Raw genomic sequence first — 13,083 nt, 5'->3', positions numbered from 1 at the left:
CCAGTTTGGTAACGAAAGGGTTAAGTGATTTGATGATATTTGAGAGATGTTGCTAGTAGAAGGACATAAACCATTGACCACTTGTTTGGTTGACCAATACTCTGTCAACCATTGACATACTTGATGTATGTACCACTTTCTATTCATTTAAAAAATATGCTAATTTTTCTCTTTCCATGTTTTTCTTTTATCCAGCTGAGCTGGAAGAGAATAATTCTCAACAGATGAAGAAAATGGCTGACCAGCATACCCATTTAGAAGAAGTGAACCTTCAAGTTTCTGAGTTGAGTGCAAGATTCGAGGAAACTAAACTGACCAATCAATCATTAACAAGAGAGAAAGACACACTCAACCAATGGAATGCCTCGTTAGGAGAGCAGTTTTCGAAAATTGCTTCCCTTGTCAAATTGGTGATTGGAGAAGATACTGAGGGATTGAACTTGAGCACCATGTCAAATGATGAAGATTTGGTAAAAGTTGAGGCAGTTGTCAATGAAATGTCTTCAAAGGTGACAAAACACAAAGAGAACTTACTTCGGCTAGAGTCAGAGAATAAATCTTTGGCTGAATTTCGCATTCATGAGAAAGAGGAGGCCGATAAGATAATGAACGAAAGAGCTAACGAGATTTCTCTGTACCAGGAAACGGTCAGTGCTTTGGAGGCAGAAAAGCAATCATTGAGTCAAAATTTGGTAGCAGCTGGGAATAATTGCAAAGCTAAAGATTTGGAGGTTGAGAGGCTGAAGTGTGTAGTTGAGTCACTACAGGTGACTGAATCAACAAAGGAACGTTTTGCTGAAATGGATACACTCTTGGTTCAGCGCCAGCAAGAAGTCAGCCAACTGACTGAAGAATTGACCAGCTTAAAACAGAGCAGTTCAAAAGATCTTGCAACTTTGAGAAAGAGTATTGAGGAATTTGAAGGAAAAGTTCAGGGAAAAGATGAATGTGTTAGAAATTTGACACACCAGCTTGACGAAGAAAAGGAATTGGCGATTCGTTTGACTCAGCAGCTTGAAGAGGAGAAAGAATTGGCGATTCGTTTGACACAACAGCTTGATGAAGAAAAGGAATTGGCGATTCATTTGACTCAGCAGTCTGATTCTCAGGCTGAAGAGATTGAAAAGCTCAAATTACAAATATCTTCTCTTCTAGAGACTGGAAAACATGCAAAAGTGAATTTTGAAGAAAGTAATTCTAAAATTGAGAAGTTTGAAAATGAAATTGCAAAACTTAAATCTGTAAATGAAAGCTATCAGCAAGAACTGGAGAAAGTGACACTGGACAAGAAAACACTCGAGAGTAGCTTTGAGGAATTGAAGTCTAATTACTCAGCTTTGGAATGTGATTATACTGAGTTGAAGCAGAGTTTAGATAAAATAGAATCTGAGAAAAAACAATTGATATCTGTGAACGAGGATTTATCTAAAGTGGCAGAAGAAAAGAATAAATTATTACAAGAACTTGAAGAATTTCATACAAAAGAAAAGGAAGCCATTCAAAAAATGAATGAGAATTTGAAAACTGAAATGGAGGCATTGGAGTCTGACAAAAACCATCTTCAAAATGTCTATGACCAAACAGTTCAGAGTTTGTTGGATAACCAAGAGAAATTGCATAAACTAAATGAAGAGCATTTAGCGTTGGAAGATCATTTTAAGGTTCAGAGTGAAGAATTTGTTCAAATGAAGAAAGAATTTGAAGAAAGTAAGGAAGCATCTTTGAAAACAATAGCAGATTTAGAGAAGTCATTGCTTGAAGTAGAATCGAATGCCTCTTCTGAAAAAGCGAGCATGAATAAAGAAGTTCAAGAACTTTTGGCAATGAAGGAGTCCTTATTGGTTAAAATTGAAGAGCTTTCTCGTAGCAGTGGTTCTGGTGAAGCACAGCTTTTGGCATCGAGAGAAGCAGTATCTCAGGTGTTAGGTAAAGCCAATGATGAGCTGGAAAGTTTCAAAGAACTTTGGTCAATTGAGAAAACTGAACTTTGTAATAAAATCAGAAGTTTGTCTGCTGACCTTGAGAACTCACAGCAGGAAAAGAATGGTTTGCAACAGGAGAGAGGGCGTTTGCAACAGGAGAGAGGGCGTTTGCAACAGGAGAACGAAAGATTGCAACCAGAGAATGAAAGACTGCGACATGAAATGAATGATTTTCAAAAAACGATAGAACAATTGCATCATGAAAACTTAGGATTGCAACATCAAAAGGAGGAGCTGCAATATGAAACGGAGAATTTCAGAGACAAGAACAATAGTTTGCAACATGGAAAGGATGGCATGCCGCAGGAGAGAGGAAGTTTGCAACAAGAGATAATTGATTTGCAAGATTTGCAACTGGAAAAGAATAGCTGGCTGCAAGAGAAAGAAAGTCTACAACAAGAGTGCGAAAATTTACAACGAGAGAAAGATACCCTGTTGCAAAAGAACACGAATCTACAGCAAGAGAAAAACTTTTTGTTACAAGAAAATACAAGTTTACAACTGAAAGAAGAACAGCAGGTTTCTAAAATTGATTTGGTGGCTGAGAACCAGGGTTTGCAGTCAAAGGAAAAGAAGGGTTTTGAAAATGAGGATTTGCAGTCAGAGGAAAGGAAAGGTTTTGAAAACGAGGGTTTACGATGGGACAATGATGATCTACAACCGCATCAACAAGAACTACGACTAAGTTGTCTACAGGCTTCAGTTGTACAGACATGTGAAGCAAACCCTCGTGTTCCGGAAAGTTTTGTATCCAAGGATTTAGGGAGCCACACTGCGAAACGTCAGAGTGTTGAAGTGCCTTTAGAGAAATTCAGAGAAGAGTGTGGTACCACTGTTGGCAGTAGCAAAGGTGAAGGCAGTGGCAACACCTTTGTTAATGGAACTGAGACCAGCCTCAGTGCTGTGGATACTTTGGAAAACTACAAAGAGCAGTTAGAGATGATGGCTGAGAAATATGAAATGGAGTTGAAGTATGTTCGCCTGAACATTCTGTCTGAGTTAGCTGAGGAGAAGGAAAACTTTGAGAAGGAAGTTGAACAGAGATACTGTTTGAAGGTAAGCTGATCCATTCCATTGTTTGTTTCTAAGTTGGCCCTGTTTAAGCAAGTCATTGATCAATTGTAAAGAGTCCATCCATGACCATTCTGACTTTTATTTATTCATTTATTTTTTTCATTCATAGGCATGGCTGTGTGGTTGAGATGCTTGCTTTCTAATCATGTGGTCTTGGATTCAATCCTAGTGCACAGCACCTTGGGCAAGTGTCTTTTGTTAAAGCCCTGAGCCAACCAAAGCCATGTCAGCAGATTTAGTGGACAGAAACTAAAAAAAATTCCATCGTGTGTGTGTGTGTGTATATACGTTTAGGCTTAGCAGCCCTTCCTGTTTGTTTTCGCTGTCCTGTTTGTGTTACCTATTTTGACCCTCCGCAAAATCCCAAATTTTATTTAATTTGCTTTGCGGGAGCAACTGTTTTATCAAAAGCGTATATTGTGGTTAAATGCTCGCAATACAAGTCTAAAAAACAGCCAACAACTGATGAAAGGTCGTCTTTATGTTGTTTGTTTTGTTTTCCATTTGTGTCTTTCATTGTTCAAAAGAATAGTTCATGTTCCATGTACTCGTGCTTCGTACTTTTTGTTGTACACATTTCAAGAAGTCCTGTGCCCACAACCCGTGCTAGCGCGGAAAACGGACGTTAAACGATGATGATGATGATATATATGTAATGGTTGAAGATTTGTTTGATGAAGGTTGAAATTTATTTGCAACGGCATGTTGTAAGATGTGAAAGATGAACAGTGCATCAAGTTGGAAGGAAATATTTATTTTCTGTTACATTGAATGTAATACCTTGCCTTGACGGGCAGGTGATAAAATCCTAGTGCATGCGAAGTAAATATAGATATAGATTTTCCTTGCATAGTTTGTGTTTGTGTTCTCATCATTGTTTAGTAGTAATTACAGAGAGAGAGATAGAATGATGTTGTACGAGAACAGAATTAGAGCTAGTGAGAGTGTGTGGGACGTTGTCTTTCTTTTTCCCTCTGGCCGTTTGTCTGTCTGCTTCCATGATTCTAGTGGTCGGTTCACTAACTGATGTCAGCTCTCTCTCTCAACTCAGGAGTTGTTACCAAGTGACTAACTGGTTGAGACGTCACCAAATGACCACTGATTTTTGCTTGGGGGTTCTTGCTTTTATAACTATCCAGAAAGATAGGCATATAAAATATTTTTGTTGTTTTTGTAAAATCTCAGAAAATAATTAAAAATTCACATTTTTTATCAAATTATTTTGTTATATTTGTCTGTCTAGATTTAGTTGGTGGTCTTGTTATCTTAATTCTACCTTTTGGTGAAATAGAAGAGGTTAGAAAGGTCAAGTGGTGAAGACATTATTTCGGCCTAGCTAAGGCAATCTGGTAAATGTAAAGCTGCTGTCACAGAAAAACTATAGTTTTACCGTGTGAAAAGTTTTGTTGAGGTGTTAATTTAAATTTGGCCATGGTGGATCAAATCTACTTCATGTCTGCAAGATTCATTACACACACACACACACACACACACACACACACACACACATATATATATATATATTTTCAATCCAAGGAAAAACAGTTTCCTTTAAAGGGATGGAAAGCATTCAATTTTCCACTGGTTCTTCAGTTCAATACAACAATATTGTAGAGAAGAATTTATCACAACTGAAGAAGGTATATTTTGAATATAGAAAGATGAAAAGAAAATAGAGATATGTGATTGATGTATTATAAATTTATTAACATTATAGGCACAGGAGTGGCTGTGTGGTAAGAAGCTTGCTAACCAACCACATGGTTCCAGGTTCAGTCACATTGCGTGGCACCTTGGGCAAGTGTCTTCTACTATAGCCTTGGGACGACTAAAGTCTTGTGAGTGGATTTGGTAGACTGAAACTGAAAGAAGCCTGTCATGTGTGTGTGTGTGTGATTTTAATCTGCAACGCTAACTTCAGGAAATCAGACAGCCACTTCATAAACCATTAATCAGGCGACTCTGCTAGCCAGATTGATTTCATCCTCACCAGACAGCGGGACACAGGGTTGCTCTTAAATACAAAGACCCTCCCGGGTGAAGAATGTACCCCCAGCATAGGCTAGTCATTGGTTACTTAGGCTCAAGACCAGAAGGATACCAAGAAGCAGACCAATCCAAATTAGGATTTGGAAGCTAAAGAACCCTTCACATAGTCAGATTTGGAAGCTAAAGAACCCTTCACATAGTCAGAGATTTAGGGACATCCTCAACAAGAAATTTGATGAGAAGGAGGAGGAGCTACAGACATTAGACATAGAAGGTAGCTTGAAATTCCTATGGGACAGCTGGCTGAGTGCCACAGACAAAGTCTGCGGATGGTGCAAAGTCCCTTCCAGACTTAACCCTTTAGTGTTTAAACTGGCCAAATCTGGCCCAATATATTCTACATGTTTTATATTCAAACTGGCGATGTCTAGCCTCTCACACCTACCCTACAATGCCATTCTAAAAATAAGTAATCACATCATTGAAACCTTAAAGCTGTAAGATGATCCAGGATTAATTCAAAACAATTTGAGTGAAAAAGTATTACATTTAACAGAGTAATCTGAACACTAAAGGGTTAAAGTTATGTTGTGGTGGAATAGTACTGTAGACAAAGCCATTAGAGCAAAGGAACAAGCCTGGAAAGCCTGGAAGGGTGGGGTAGCATGGAACTGTACCAGGTCGCCAAAAGGGAGGCTGGGTGGCAGGTATACATAGCCAAAAGCGAAGCAGAAAAGAAGTTTGCCAATGTCCAGCGACGTGAGGACCAAAGAACTGAGGTATTCAGATTGCAGTGTGTGAGAGAAAATTGTGACATCACAGGAGAGAAATGTGTCCACATGGATGATGATACACTTGCTTTTAATGATTCGGAAAAGAAAGAAGCTTGGAGAAGCCATTATGAAAGGCTACTGAATTTGGAGAATGACTGGGAGAAGGAGGGCCTGCCAAATGTTGACCCAGCAGAGGGACCAGCTATCCATATAGACAGCTCCCTAGTAGATAAAGCAATTAAGGGTATGAAGCCAGGAATCACTGCTGAGATGCTTAAATCATCTGGTGGTGTGGGCTATGGCCTAGTCACCTACATTGTAAAGCAAGTAGTTCATGATGGAGTCATACCCAACGACTGGCGTAGCAGCACCATAGTCAACTGCTACAAGGGTAAAGCTGATGCTCTAGATAGAAATAACTACAGGGGTATCAAACTGCTGGATCAGGTGATGAAGGTCATGGAGAGGGTCAAAGCCCATCTCATTAGGGAGAGAGTCTGCTTAGATGAGATGCAGTTTGGTTTTGTGCTGGGTAGAAGCACTACTGATGCCATATTCCTGGTTTGACAACTACAGGAGAAATACCTAGCTAAAGATAAACCCCTCTACTTAGCTTTTGTGGACTTGGAGAAAGCCTTTGACAGGGTCCCCCGATCCCTTATCTGGTGGGTGATGCGGAAACTGGGGATTGATGCATGTTTAATAAGGGCTGTACAGTCCCTGTACAGAAAGGCTGTTAGTAAGGTTAGGATTGGCAATGAGTATAGTGAAGAATTCCGGGTAGAAGTAGGGGTCCACCAAGGTTCAGTCCTCAGTCCCTTGTTATTCATCATAGTCCTCCAGGCAATAACAGAGAAATTCAAGACAGGTTGCCCCTGGGAGCTTCTCTATGCTAATGACTTGGCCGTCATAGCAGAATCACTGCCAGAACTAGAGGAGAAATTTTGGTTGTGGAAGCAAGGTTTATAATCAAAAGGCCTTAGAGTCAATGTAGCAAAGACCAAGTAAGTTGGAAGGTGAACACATTACTCTCAAGTAGGCGACTCTGCTCAATTTGTAGAAAAGGTGTACGTAGAAACTCCATAAGATGTACCCAGTGTAAGCTATGGACACATAAGAGGTGCAACAACATCAAAGGAAGATTAACTGAGAAGATAGCATTCATGTGTGGCAGATGCACAGGTGCAATAAACACCACAGATGTTCAGAAAACAGATTCCATCACACTCCAGGGGGAGAAACTAGAAGTAGTTGATAGCTTCCACTACCTAGGTGACCAAGTGAGTTTGGGGTGGATGCTCAGAGAGTGTTACCACTAGAATAAGAATAGCCTGGGCAAAGTTCAGAAAGCTTCTACCCCTACAAGTGACAAAGGGTCTCTCGCTCAGAGTGAAAGGTAGATTGTACGATGCATGTGTGCGAACTACCATGCTTTCCTCAATGATAATAATTATTATAACAATAATAACATCGAAAAATACCTTAGGAAATAGAACCTAGGTTTGAAATTTCCCCAAGACGCCTGATGAAGGCTAGAGGGTATATCAGCCGAAACGTGTTAACAACAAGCAAGATGAGGACAAATATCCGTCAAATGTAAATAATGTAAATAATTCCTCATCTCTTAAACATAGAGATATATATTATCTCTGAATAAATTGACTTATTTCATTGTGTTTTCAGTTGGAATCCGTAAAGGCAGAAAATGACCGAATGTTTATCGAGAATCTTCAGCAGGTACGTTCTGACCTCGAGCTCAAGCACAAGCAAGAGCTGAATGAGTTACGTGTAAGTGTAATGAAGGAATGCCAGTCTATGTCTCCACAGGAGCTGGACACTAAGTTGTATGGTATAATGCATGACTTGCATGCCGAGAACCAGGTGAGTCCCTCCCTTTCCTCTTCAATTAATCAAATTCTTGTTGCAAGTAGTGAAATTCTGATCGGACTCCAGAATTAAGAAATCATCGTCGTCATCATCATCATTGCTTAACTTCCGTTTTCCATGTTAGCATGAGTTGGATATTTTGACTGGGGTCTGGAGAGCCAGTAGCTGCAACAGGCTCCAATCTGATCTGGCAAGGTTTCTACAGCTGGATGCCCTTCCTAATGCTAACCACTCTGACAGTGTAGTGGGTGCTTTTTACATACCACTGGCATGAGGGCCAGTCAGGCAACCCTGGCAGCAATCACTTTCGAATAGTGCATTTTATGTGCCACCGGCATGTAGCCAGTTAGTGGGCACTGGCATCATAAGGGTTGTTTAAGGTGAATTATCCAAACCCCAAAGAATTCCTCTCAACACATGGCAACGATGCTCCCCCACTACTTCTGCTCACAATCAGAGATGCACATATCGTCAGCCACTAAGGGACATGCTCAACTGGTTATGGTCAAACAACTGAATAGCAAATCTGTGGTGTTGAGCAGAATATTTACTGTAGCCCATCTGTTATACCAAGACAAGACAATGAACATGATAAAACTTCCAAGCAGTTAAGATAAGCAGTCATGAGAGCCACTATCTGGTACTGCATCAGGTCATTTATTATTATTATTATTATTACTATTACTTTTATTGTCATCGTTATTAGGGTGGCGAGCTGGCAGAACCAGATCATGTTGTATAGCCAGCTGGAGACGATATCTCCTGGGGCTAAATTACAGCAGCATTGGTCCTACACCAGGACTGCCATGTTATGTTGGCAAACAATCTTTACTACAATGTAAATAATGTACATAATTCCTCGTCTCTTAAATATAGAACAGGATTATTATTGTTGTTATTGTTAAGGTGGCGAGGTGGCAGAATCGTTAGCATACTGGATGAAATGCTTAGTGGTATTTCACCTGTCGCTAAGTTCTGAGTTGAAATTCCACTAAAGTTGACTTTGTCTTTCATCCTTTCGGGGTCAGTAAATTAAGTACCAGTGAAACATTGAGGGTTGATGTAACTGACCAGTCCCCTCCCCCACCATTTCTGGCCTTGTGCCTTTGAATGTGACCGATGCCAGTGCCACCTGGCTGGCACTTGTGCCGGTGGCATGTAAAAAGCACTCACTACATTCTCAGAGTGGTTGGCATTAGGAAGGACATCCAGCTGTAAAAACCTTGCCAAATCAATTTGGAGCCAGGTGCAGCTTCTCGGTTTGCCAGTCTTCAGTCAAACCAACCGACCCATGCCAGCATGGAAAGCAGATGTTAAACAACGATGATGATGATTATTATTATTATTATTATTATTATTATTATTATTATTATTATTATTGTAATCACTGATGGGGGTTGATGAGAGTTTATGGTCTGAGTTCAGAAGCCACAGTGGTTGACTCTTTCTATCTTTCCTGGTTTGATAAAAATAAACACCAGGCTCAAAGGGTTTAGTTGAACAAATCAACCCCAGTACTACTTAGTTAATTTCTTTATTAATCTGCTACTTACTCTAACAGTCACTTGACAAACTGCTAAGTTACACTGACATAAACAAACCAACACCAGTTGTCAGGCAGACACAAAGAAACACATACCTCTCTCTCTCTCTTTCTAAATACACACACACGATGGCCTTCCCCGCTGATTCTGTCTACTAAATTCACTCATTGTTCAGCCTGGGACTGTAGTAGAAAATACTTATCCAAGGTGCCATACAGTGTGGTTGAACCTGAAACCATATGGTTGCAAAGTGAGTTTCTTAACCACACAACCGTGTCTGGACAAAAAAAAAAAAAAAAAAAAAAATTAAAGAAAGAAGATCAGACAAAGGCGCAGAAGTGGGTGTGTGGTAAGAAGCTTGCTTCCCAACCACATGGTTCTGGGTTCAGTCCCACAGTGTGGTACCTTGGGCAAGCGTCTTCTATAGCCTCAGGCCGACCAAAGCTTTGTGAGTGGATGTGGTAGACGGAAACTGAAAGAAGCCTGTTGCGTGTATATATATATATATATATATATATACACAACACATACACACATGTATTTGTGATGTTTGTGTTTGTCCCCTCCCACCATTGCTTTACAACTGATGTTGGTGTGTTCATGTCCCCGTAATTTAGCAGTTCAGCAAAAAGTGACCGATGGAATAAGTACTAGGCTTACAGAGAATTAGTCCTGTGGTTGATTTGTGAGACTAAAGGTTGTGCTGAAGCATGGCCACATTCAAGTGACTGAAACAAGTGAAAGAATTAATCTTGGAATTATTTTGTCATCTTTGCATCAACTTGGACGTCTATTCTAACACCAAATGCTTGATGTTAATTTCCTGAGGTCACAGCATGTTCTGGAATGATCTACTTTACTTTCATTTTTTTTGTTTCTCATAATGGTGATAATTTGGGATTTCATGTCTAATTCAGCTATATTTTAAGATTTTTGTGTACAATTATATCTGAAAACACTCACAAGCATAGGGGCTACTATATGATTGCTTGACTTGCTGAAATTAGCAGCTACATTTTCCTCAAACCATATTCTATTGTCTTAAAAGAAGAACACATTTCATATTTTTCTCTTTCCACTTTGTGTCAGGTGGCACATAACACTTCCACACTCTCTCTCCCTGTACTGTTAATGGCTGTGTTTTGCACCTGGTCCCATGTTTCCCAGCTACTGGCTTGCTTCTCTTTTTCAACAAGTCTTCTCCAGGTGCTCCTGGATCCTCTGTGCTTCCTCTTTCTTCAGGGGCCCTTGTAGTGGTGTAATTGGTCCCTGAAATTCCTCTCCGTTTTAACTCAAGCCTGTTGTATTTCTGTCTCTTTCTACATTAGGAACCACTGCATTTCTAAACCTGTGGTTCCTCACCCTCGGAGTGTCTGTTTCGGCAACCGGCAGCTCCTCGGTCGTTCTGTCCCTGCGTCTGTGGACAATCTGCGGCAAACAGGATGTCTCTACATGCGGGATTGTTGGGGGACCGCTTGTGAAATTCATATTCCCATGAAACTCCTTCCACTGCCATGGTTCGAGATGCCTCGAGGGTGGTGGAAGAAGCCGACTCAACCCGCCCAGGGTGAATGTTGCCACAAGTACAAGTACCCTTTTTAGTATCTGGGTCAGATCTAAAACCTGGGTTTTTTTAGAGGTCTGCACCAAAATAAGTAAAATACAAGTCAAAGAAAAATTTATTATATCTATTGAGGGCCGCTGGAAGGGTGCTTGCAGTTCTGGGTACTGCAGTTCAGAACTACTGTTCTAAAGTGTTGTGCATTCTTCTGAGTGTTGGAAGTTTCTATAATGAGAAGTTCTTTGTTTTCAGGATCAGCTGATTAACCTAGTGCCAGATGTTGGTTTTCTATCAGGGTTTCTTTCTTGTAGACAATTACACTGCTGCCCATTTAAACTAGCTCCCTCTGCTCAGGATTTGAAACTGGAGTTTCCTTCTTGTAGGTTTATGGCCCTCCAGCCTAACCAGCCTAATCTGAAACTCTTCTCAAAAACTAGTGCTGATAGTGTGTTGGTTGTTTGTACACACTGCTAAGTTAGTTACATCTACGTTTGTATCCAATCTATCCTTCCCAGTGACCAGAAGGAGCATCCATATTGACATGACATGAATGTACTATAATGGGGTTCATACAGACCCATAACGCTGATTTCTCAGTTTCCATGGCTTTTGATGAAAGGCATTTCAGCCATGACTCTCTTATCTTTTCATATATCCTATACTACTAGGGCAGCGAGCTGGCAGAGTCATTAGCAGGCCGGGCAAAATGCTTAGCGGTATTTTGTCTGTCTTTACGTTCTGAGTTCAAGTTCCGCTGAAGTTTACTTGGCCTTTCATCCTTTCAGGGTCGATTAAATAAGTACCTGTTATGCACTGGGGTTGATATAATCGACTTGATCCCTTTGTCTGTCCTTGTTTGTCTTCCCTATGTTTAGCCTCTTGTGGGCAACAAAGAAATATATCCTGTACTACTTTGTCAAAAGTGTTCTTTCCTTTTCAAAATAATACAAATGTGTTTTGGTGGAGATTAAACTGCTATTTCTAGCTAGTCAAACGTCTATTTAATGAATCCCTCGATGGCCCATGTGGGAGCATAGGAAAAATAATGTGAAATAAGTTTAAATAGTCCGAATCGATCAGTTTTCACTATTTTTATAATAACTTGCATACATGTAAACTTTGCTTGGTTTTATTGTTTGACCACCGTTTTATTTTGTATTGTTATTTTTTGTGCTGTTTTATTATTTAAAAAAAATTCTTTGTCATGTGATTATTATTATTATTGTTGTTGTTATTACTAAAGTCGTTAGAGTGGTGGTGTGTTAAACTATTTAGCTTCCTTCCCTCTGTCGTAATTTAGCCTCTCGTCACTTGGCATAAAACCCCTTCCTGCGATGCTACACCCCATGGCAGTTGAGGTGAGGGTCTTGCCTTGCAAGTTACCTGGTGACCTCACTGTTGCAGGTGCCACATAAAATGCATCCAGTGCACTCTGTAAAGTGGTTGGCATTATGAAGGGCAGCCAGCCATAGAAACTAGCCAAAGCAGTCATTGGAGCTTGGTATGGTCCTCTGGCTTGTCACCTCCTGTCAAACCATCCAACCCATGCCGACAAGCAAACCAAATGTTCTTTTCTACTTCAGGCACAAGACCCACAATTTTTGGGGAGAGGGGCCAGTCGATTAGATTGACTCCTCCCAGTATGCAACAGGTATTTAATTTATTAACCCTGAAAGGATGAAAGGCAAAGTCGACCCCAGCGGAATTTGAACTGAAACAAAACAAATGTTACATGATGTTGATTATATACACACACACATACAAAAAAAGTGGCAGCCTGGTAATTTGCTTTGCAACCATCTGGCTTTGGGTTCAGTTCCTTCGTGTGACACCTTGGACAAGTGTCTTTTATTGCTCTAGTTTGACTAACACGTTGTGAGTGAATTAAGTAGGCAGAAACTGTAATAAGTCCATTGTGTGTGTACTTTACTGGTTTCCATTTCAGCAAAGCAGTGCTGATGTTGATATTACTACAGATCACTCTGTGCATTATTTACATTATTTACATTTGATGGTTATTTGTCCTCATCTTGTTTGTTGTTAACACACCGTTTCGGCTGATATACTCTCCAGCCTTCATCAGGTGTCTTGGGGAAATTTCGAATGTGGGTTCTCATTCCTCAGGTATTTTTCAATGTTGTTATTATTATTATTATTATTCAGGCCACTGCCTGGAATCGAACTCGGAATCTTGAGGTTAGTAGCCCACGTTCTTAACCACTATGCCATATTCTGTGCTTTTGAAAACTTGTGGAATCTGTAAATTCTAAAAA

General features: G+C 40.1%; 1 protein-coding gene across 10 annotated transcripts in view; it reads left to right on the top strand.

Moving 5' to 3' along the window:
* LOC118760840 (golgin subfamily B member 1-like) overlaps positions 1-13,083 on the top strand; it is a 276,733-nt gene that overhangs the window by 77,587 nt on the left and 186,063 nt on the right. For 9 of the 10 annotated variants that reach the window (XM_036506355.1, XM_036506353.1, XM_036506349.1 and 6 more), the window contains exons 9-10: positions 196-3,038; positions 7,502-7,699. In XM_036506355.1, the coding sequence (XP_036362248.1) occupies positions 196-3,038; positions 7,502-7,699 (3,041 nt within the window). The remainder of the gene's footprint in view (positions 1-195; positions 3,039-7,501; positions 7,700-13,083) is intronic. The other variant, XM_036506357.1, reaches the window with a different exon arrangement.

This window comes from Octopus sinensis, linkage group LG10 (genome assembly GCF_006345805.1).
Source record: "Octopus sinensis linkage group LG10, ASM634580v1, whole genome shotgun sequence".
Classification (NCBI taxonomy): Eukaryota; Metazoa; Mollusca; class Cephalopoda; order Octopoda; family Octopodidae; genus Octopus; species Octopus sinensis.
The sequence above is the reverse complement of the archived record's forward strand: the minus strand, read 5'-3'. Positions and strand labels throughout refer to the sequence as shown.